The sequence below is a fragment of the Leptopilina boulardi genome, unplaced genomic scaffold (genome assembly GCF_019393585.1).
Source record: "Leptopilina boulardi isolate dan_hultmark-lab unplaced genomic scaffold, ZJU_Lbou_2.1 LbouV2_313, whole genome shotgun sequence".
NCBI lineage: Eukaryota > Metazoa > Arthropoda > Insecta > Hymenoptera > Figitidae > Leptopilina > Leptopilina boulardi.
The window spans coordinates 66,533-75,595 of NW_026137878.1; the positions used below are offsets into that span (position 1 = coordinate 66,533).

Sequence of the window (9,063 nt, forward strand, 5' to 3'; positions counted from 1 at the left end):
TATTGGTGAACTGGATACTCGTATGAGAGTTCTTGAAAATGAAATGAAAACTCTTGAAATACAAACATCAGAAACATCAGCTCGGTATCAGAAAAATTAAACAATCTTGAAAGACAAATAAATCAAGATTTATCATATCGAAACGCTGAAATTATTGGTGAACTAGATACTCGTATAAGAGTTCTTAAAAATGAAACGAAAACTCTTGAAATACAAACAAAGAAAAATATATTGGATACTGACAACGGTAATGTGTTGTTAAAAACTCTGAAAGGCTCGGTATCACAAAAATTAAACAATCTTGAAAGACAAATAAATCAAGATTTATCATATAAAAATGCTGAAATTATTGGTCAATTGGACAGAAGTTTGAGAGCTCTTGAAAATGAATGACAAAAAGTTCACAGTACATCAATAATGAATCAATAATGAATCAATAATGAATCAATAATGAATCAATAATGAATCAATAATGAATCAATAATGAATCAATAATGAATCAATAATGAATCAATAATGAATCAATAATGAATCAATAATGAATCAATAATGAATCAATAATGAATCAATAATGAATCAATAATGAATCAATAATGAATCAATAATGAATCAATAATGAATCAATAATGAATCAATAATGAATCAATAATGAATCAATAATGAATCAATAATGAATCAATAATGAATCAATAATGAATCAATAATGAATCAATAATGAATCAATAATGAATCAATAATGAATCAATAATGAATCAATAATGAATCAATAATGAATCAATAATGAATCAATAATGAATCAATAATGAATCAATAATGAATCAATAATGAATCAATAATGAATCAATAATGAATCAATAATGAATCATTAATGAATCAATAATGAATCGTTAATGAATCATTAATGAATCAACAATAAATCATTAATGAATCAACAATAAATCATTAAGGAATCAACAATGAATCAAAAATGAAATAATATTAACTAACTATTAAAAACTAATTTAAGCTTCGAGATGTATTAATTACTTTAAGGGGGGCGCCTACTTTATCGGGTCAAAAAAAGCGTTTTTTTTAAAGTTGTCTTAACTGAAAGTACAACTATCAGAGAATATACTCTTAAAATATTACGTCAAAATACAAAGTATTTTTCGAGTTACAGCTTGTAGAACGCAATAAAGCGCGTGGCCTGGCGCGCGACTCCACTCGCAGTCTCTAATACTTTTCATAATTTGTTGCGCTTATCTACTATTACACCTACCATTAAAATTACCATTTATCAGTAAAATGTCGTCTTATCCAAGAGCTACCCATAAAAAAATAGTCGTTCATCGAGGCCGCGAAAAAGACGTAAGTTTTTAATAAACAGCACTTACATGTTTTTCAATCTTTAAACTCGTTTTTCTCAAAACACTGTTTTTGTAGTTTGTGTACACGATAGACAAAAATCTATTCAACCGATTAAGGTCTACCTGGGCTTGTCATGAAGATAAAAAGTGTCTCTTCTGTATGAATTAAATTTGTTTTTGATAGAGTTAAATTTAGTGCTTTCTTTTAAAGAAAAAATGAGATTTTTTTTGGCGAAAATTAAATTTTTTTTAAAAAGTCATGTAAAAATGTCAGTTTTTACTTTCTATTGAAATCTTTTAATTCATACAGAAGGCAATAATGTATATTTAAAGAAAAAATTTTGTTTTTTTGTTTTAGATAAGAATTGTGGACCATAGGTTGTACGCAATGGGAAAATTTCAGCAGCGAGGCGTTATATATATGGCGTTTATTTTATTATTAAATTTTATTGTCATTTAATCAAAAAATTATATTTCAAAGATTTAAATATATAAGAAAACATACACTAAATCTCGCATCGATTTATTTAAATGTGTTTGAGAAAAAAATTCCTGAAATGTACGCAGTTTTTTACCTTCTAAAGTAGGCGCCCCCCTTAAAGAATTTTTTAAATTGTAATATTTTGTTAGAAATTAATAAATAAAATGAAATGTATCTGGTAAAACTGTCCATTTATTTAGTAACAATTTTTATATTTACAAATTTTCACATATATACATTATAAGCTTAATCTCTTTCCTCTATTCTATAATGTCCCCAAGCAAGAGTATCATAGCTATCTGGTAATAAATATCGCTTGTCGTCCATTGGACTTAAAGCAACTTTAAGTTTTTTAACAGTTTCAACTTTATTAAGTCGTGATCGAATTACATGTTGAGTTCTTGTCTGAATTGCAAAATTTTGTAGACAGTCAGTATAATCATTGAAATTGATATAGTTTTTTAAAACTACCGATCTAACTCGCTTAGCTTTCTTTGTAAAATCCTGACCATTTACACGAATACTGTACATCTTACTCCTTAAACCAACAAATTCTGTGATTATTTTTCCACTACATTCATCTTTCATAAGTCCAAGTACTTTGTTGTTGGCTTGAGGAATATTATAAATATTATCCTTTGGATAATCCGACGTATCAAACTTATGAATATCTTCCTTCATATCTACATAAATATCAGCACACTTTATTTCATAAATTAAACTATCAGTATCTGTATACATCAACTTACAAGATTCACCATACTTTTTTAACATGTAATCATAATGAAAGTCATAAATAAGTGACTTAGATACATCGAGTACTGCAAAACCAATGTAAATTGGCTTGCTTATCAAAATTGCGGTTTTTCTCAGTTCAATTGCAACAAGGTTTTCACAGAAAATTGACCGACTGTGAAAATTTGTTTTAGATATCAGAGCCTCAGCTCCATAGCGACCCTCCCACTTAGTTACAAGTTTTACATCGACGTGTTTGCGTACATTTTCCATGGTTTTTCCATAAACGGCATTATTCATGAGTTTAAACAGATTCTTTTCATATTCATTTGTCGCTTTACTTCTTTTTGCAGTATTAAAGTCAATATAAGGCTTAAGCCACGTCGATAGGTTAAATTGCATGACTCTGTGAATTTTAACCTACTTGAGTCCATTAGCAAGAACTTGTTTTAATACTCTATAATGGATAATGTACTTGCGCTTAGGATTCAGTGTAGTTAAAAGCTTTGCTTGTTTTGATTCCGATGGTGGATTTGAGTGTTCTGAGCAGAATGGAAAATCACTGTGACTGTTGTGCAATTCTATTGGATAATCTAAATCTACTTCTAAAATGTAGCCAAAAGGTGAATCATCTGATATATTAAAGTCAAAATTGTCGTCAACTTAAACCCACTCAAATCCACCATAAGGGAGTGGTTGTACCATACTCCAACCGTAAAGATTGTTTGCATCAAAATACATAATGTGGGACGCATGAATATTCCCCAAATTAGACTTGCCGGAATTTTTATGGTGTCGAATTAAAAATTATCGAATTTACATTTAGTAGAATTTTAAAAAAGTAGATTTTATAATGGGCACAATTTTAATATCAAAAAATTTCTATTTGAAACAATTCTAATTTTGTAAAATTTTTATTTAACTGAACTTTAATAAAGCAGATTTTCTAATGCATCGAATTTTAAAATAACACAATTTCCATTTAATAAAATTTTTATCTAGAAAAATTATCATAGAAAAGAATTTTTATTTATCAGAATTTTTATTAATCCGAATATTCACTTAAAATTATTTTTATTAACAGAATTTTCAATTAAAAGAATTTCTATATAAAATAAATTCTTATGTAACAAAAGATTTATTCAAAAAATTGATATACAATCTAATTTTTATTTAGTAGAATTGTCATTTAACAGAAATTCTAATTAATTAAATTCTTAAGTCAGAAATTTTATATTTCCCCGATACTTCATTTGACAGAACTTTCACTTAATCGAATTTTCATTCGATAGAATTCTTAAAATGTCGAATTTTCATTTGATCGAACTTTCACATATACGATCATCCACTTGGCAGAAACATTTCAGCGGGAGTTTTAAAATCAACCAATCACAATTTTCTTGATAATTTTTGATTGGTTGATTTTAAAACTCCAGCTGAAATGTTTCTGACAAGTGGATGATCTGATATATGAAAGTTCGATCAAATGGAAATTCGACGTTTTAAGAATTCTATCTAATGAAAATTCGGATAAGTGGAACTTCGGTCAAATAAAGTATCGGTAAAATAAAAATTCTTTATCTTAAAAATTTAGCTAAGTAGAATTTCTATTAAATGACAATTCTATTAAATAAAAATTAAATAAAAAATATATTATTTAATAAAAGTTTTGTTAAATAGGAATTTTGTTATATAGAAATTCTTCGAATTGGAAATTCTGTTAATAAAAATAATTTTAAATGAATATTCAGATAAATAGAAATTCGACAAAAGAACAATTCTGATAAATAAAAAATCTTTTTTACGAAAATTTTTCTAGATATAAATTTTGTTAAATTGAAATGGTGTTATTTAAAAATTCGATATATTAGAAAATATGCTTTATTGGAGTTCAGTTAAATAAAAATTCTATAAAATTAAAATTTTTTTAAATAGAAATTTTTCGATATTATATTGGGCTCATTGTAAAATCTACTTTTTTTAAATTCTACTAAATGTAAATTCGATAATTTTTAATTCGACACCACAAAAATTCCGGCAAGTCTAATTTGGGAAATATTCATGCGTCCCCATAATGTACTTGACCTCCTCATTTTTATTAAAATTTTCCATAAACGGATTATTAGCACAAGCATAGCGATTGCTACATTGACTTATACCTCCTCTCACACCACGTTCAAAAAACATTAGTTTGTCAATGTCTGTCAACAATTCTAACCTTACATTAGTATATTTCAACATCGCGTCCCAAGTTAATCTCGGTGTAGTATAGTAATGAGCAGGGTCAAGTCTATAAGCTTGTAAGCACTGATGTCTAAAATTTTTAAAGATGTCGGCTAATAGTAAAACATCTGTTTTCATGTATAAATCAACATATTCACAGAGATCAGAACAATTAAATGTAGACCAAATACGTTGGGCATGTAAGTAATCTTCATCAGAAACCGTACTATCATTCAATGTACTACAAAATTTTTCTTTAGCAGGTAAGTTTGTTTCTTCTAATTTTTGACGAGAATCCAAATATTCATACGGTAAAACCCCTTTTCGTGTAAGTAATTCAATTTCTTCAGAGGTGAAGTTTGAAAATACTTGATTCACAATTTTATACTCGGATAAGGATGATGCCAATTTCTCCAAAGACGATGCCATAAATTTAAATGAGTCTATAAATCGAAATTTGATTTTCGTTTCTTTTACATATTTAGTAAAAGAAATATATTTTTCTTTATTCAGTGGTAAAAGTTCAATCTTTCCCGAAAATTCTAAACAAATGACTCTAATTATAAAATGAGCATCATACCCACTCAAATTGTGAAATACAACTGGTACTACTCGTGAATCTTGATAATTTAAATTACATTTTTCATGAGCTGCACCTCGATATTTACCAGTTAAGTGGGAATGGTCTCGAACTTTCTTCTCACGTGGTAAAAATGACCCTTCACAAATATGACATATTTGAGCATCAACAAAAGCTTCAATCTCGTCATGTGTCAATCTATCCATTGGAATAGGGTTTTTAAAAATATTATCCAGAGTTTCAGCCAACTGTTTCAACTCCTGGACGAACCACTTGGCAGCATCTGTTCCATCTGGACACGAATTGTATTTGGATAACGAATCATCATAACAGCAATTTGAATAATATCCAGTAATGAACATTTCATGACGTTGAATCACTTCAGTATTACAAGTGGTTTCTTCATCTTCGACAGGATTCAACAAACACTCACAGTCAGCGTAGATTACAAATGGAACTTTTTCTCTGTTTCCATAATTTTTAAACTGAATAAAATTCTGTCCTGGTTTGGGAAGGTTTATTTTACACTCATTTAACGTCTTGCACTCCTCCTCATGTCTGGCTAATCTCTCCTCCGTGACAAAGTAATGAAGACATCGATCACAGATATGTTTCTTATGTCGATTGGATGAAACTTGAGAACTTACAAGCGCGGACAAGTTCTTAATCCATACATAATGGTAATTAATTGGTACAATAACCAGGGGCGGGGAAACATGTGGACAGTGTGGAGAACTCCACACACCAAATTCACTGGAGTGTGGATTTCCACACTCCAAATTTTGTATTAACTTATTTTTTATTTTTATTATAAACAACAACACTCAGAAGCATATAATGCGAGTTGTTAAACAGTTTTATTAAATATTTTGAAAATCTTGATCCCGCGTTAATATTGAATATTTAAAATTAGTAATTACTGATGTTCCCTGCCACACCCCCCCCCCTTCACCAGTGATCTGAACTCCACACTCCACTCAGACCTGTTTCGCCGCCCCTGACAATCACATCAGAAGCAGCAGGAATAGTTGCGAGAGTTGATCCTCCTGCTGCATTATCACTGTCAACCTCGTTCTCAAAGTGACTTTCGACTCTTAATAAATTAATATGTCTTGCCTTTTTTTCTAAAGTCAAGTGTAATGAGACTGTGTTGTACTTTTTGTTTATTAAGCGAAGTCCATACAGATTAATAGAGATGTCATTATGTTTTTCAAATTTTGTTATATCTTTTAAGGAAACAGGAAACTCGATTCCGGTAAAGTTCAATTCATTTCCATATCTCAAGTAATGATTCATCAACTCTAGGTGTTGAACTTTTGGGTATAAAGCTGATAAAACTGACCAGTTAAAACAATTGTATCCATATTTTTAACATTTATACATGCACGCTTTGCTTTGATTTCGATAGGTAAATCAATGTAGGACCCAACTCGTATTGAATTATATTTGTTAACGTTGACTTCTAATTTTGTAATTGAATAAAGTGTCCATTGTGATTCCTTCTCTTCAAACTCCCCCACTTGTTTTAATATATGCTCTTTAGCATTTTTGTTATACCATTCAATTAAAACAGTTGTTGGAAAAATTATATTACTTCTCACATTAAAATACTTGGGTTCAACTTTCTCTTCATCATTAATAATTTTTTTAAACTTTGTTGCAAGCACAGCATAAACTTTCAGTGAACCATGCTTTTGTAACAACTTTTTAATAAAATCTTCAAAAAGTACACATGCATCATCTAAAAAAGCACTTATATCTAAGAGCACCAGGTTGATAATTATACTTGTTTGAAGTCGACATTTTCCACAGATCTACCCCCACCCACCTCCTCTACAGTACTCTCCTTCAACAATGCCTTCCGCGGTCACCTCCTCTTCTCCTCCACCGCTTGCTTTAACGATGCTGCACGCCTCGGCTGCCCTGCGCTGCTATCCCCCTTTTCCTCTCCTCCAAGATATCTCTGCTTGCCGACTGCTTCTGCTGCTCCTTCCGAGTTGCTCCAAGAGAATGCTGATAATGTCACTACTGTGTCCAACCCTTCTTTATATACCAAATCTCACCGATAGACACACTCACATGTGCGACTTGCGCACCACTTAGACATGGTGACTATACATAGTCACTTGCCCACTTGGTCGGTAAAACAGTTTCCTACCTTGCCGACCGAGGTAAAATTCATGTCAGGAACCTACATTACCGACTGATGGTAATACCGACCGACAGTGGCGCCATCTAGTGGCAGCCATGTATAAAAGAGAGTGAAGAAATTGTGAATATTACAGAATTGTGATAAAAATGCTATTTTACGAAAGTAAACGGAAAAAAATGTTAGAAAGGCAATCCTATAAATTGTCATGTAGACTGTAAGAAAATTGGAATAGGAATAGCACAATCCGATTTGCGTTAGTACAGAGACTTTATGAAACTTGTTTGTTTCCCAAACCTCAGCGTTTTGTGAATACTATAACCAGGTTTTTTAGATGGCGCTAGAGATTCTGTTAATAACACTACAAATTTTTTTGCGTGTAAAATAATGACATAATCAGTAAAAGTAAAATATAAGCGATTCACCAGGTAACTGTTGTTCTTTTTTAAATACATTGAATCTGAAATGCATGAATTCCTATTGTCTGTATATAAAATACATTGAAATATGTCTTACATTCTTATTTGAATACATTAGTAAATAATACAGTAAAAGGTTTGGTTGTGGACACCTCTTCGTAACTTTTGACAAACGAATGAATCAAATCTGACAAATGTTAAGTGTGTGCTATGTCCGTACGTAGTTTTTCATGCAAATATCAAAAGAAAAGGACACTCGTGCTTTGTGTTGTGAAGTAATTAGTTTTTTCATACCAGTAGATTGACATAGAAGTTTTTTTAAATCATTTTTCAAAGTGCAACAAGTTGATGTAAATCAATCGAGAACGTAAAGTAAAACCCCGTTTATCCGAGCTCGCTTCATCCGAAGTCTCGATTATCTGAGGTGGTGTCCTAGTAAGAAATTCTCCATTATCCGAGTTATTTGTAATTTTATTTTTTTTATAAATATGAGTTTTTTTATAATAAATTTAAATTGTTTAAATTATTATATAATATATATACCATAGTATATTCCCGTTTGTAATAAATAATTGTTTTAAATAATGAATATATTAAATTGTAATAAATATTTAACAATTCGGTTAAATTCAGTTTTCGCCTTATCCGGGGTAGGTTAGGTTCATATTAGGTTGGATAACCTGAGTACTTCTGTAAGTACAATGCCTATTCAAACAGTAAATTTATTATTAATTATTAATATATTATTTCAAGTGTGCCAACATGAGTACCAGCTACTGACAATGCAAACATTGTAAAGAAATTGATAAATGATATTTTCTATTGTTGTTTTGCCGCTGAAGGTTTTTGAAATAAATAAATTGTTACACGGAGAAAAAAATCGAGCGAATATAGCAGAGACAGTAACTATACTACTTTCGCGGGTGCGCTTTTTGCGATATTCGTAGAGCAACATATTACATTTGCAGAGACCCATACTCTTTTAGTATAGGACCCTGCAAATTTGGTGTGTTGCTCTACGAATATCGTAGAAAGCGCACACGCGAAATATTCGCTTGATTTTTTTTCTCCCTGTACTTCTTTTTATATCTGCGGTGGTTTTAATTCATTTTTTCATATTTTTAGCAAAT

General features: G+C 30.3%; 1 protein-coding gene across 1 annotated transcript; it reads right to left on the reverse strand.

Moving 5' to 3' along the window:
* Positions 1-2,073: 2,073 nt before the first annotated feature.
* On the reverse strand, positions 2,074-2,964 carry LOC127283871 (uncharacterized). Its single transcript, XM_051308982.1, has one exon. It carries the CDS (start codon positions 2,962-2,964, stop codon positions 2,074-2,076), a length of 891 nt encoding a protein of 296 aa, XP_051164939.1.
* Between the last annotated feature and the right edge of the window lie 6,099 nt (positions 2,965-9,063).

What these genes read in the sequence shown, in the direction of transcription:
- LOC127283871 (XM_051308982.1), bottom strand. Translation starts at nt 2,964, where the DNA reads ATGCAATTTAACCTATCGACGTGGCTTAAGCCTTATATTGACTTTAAT.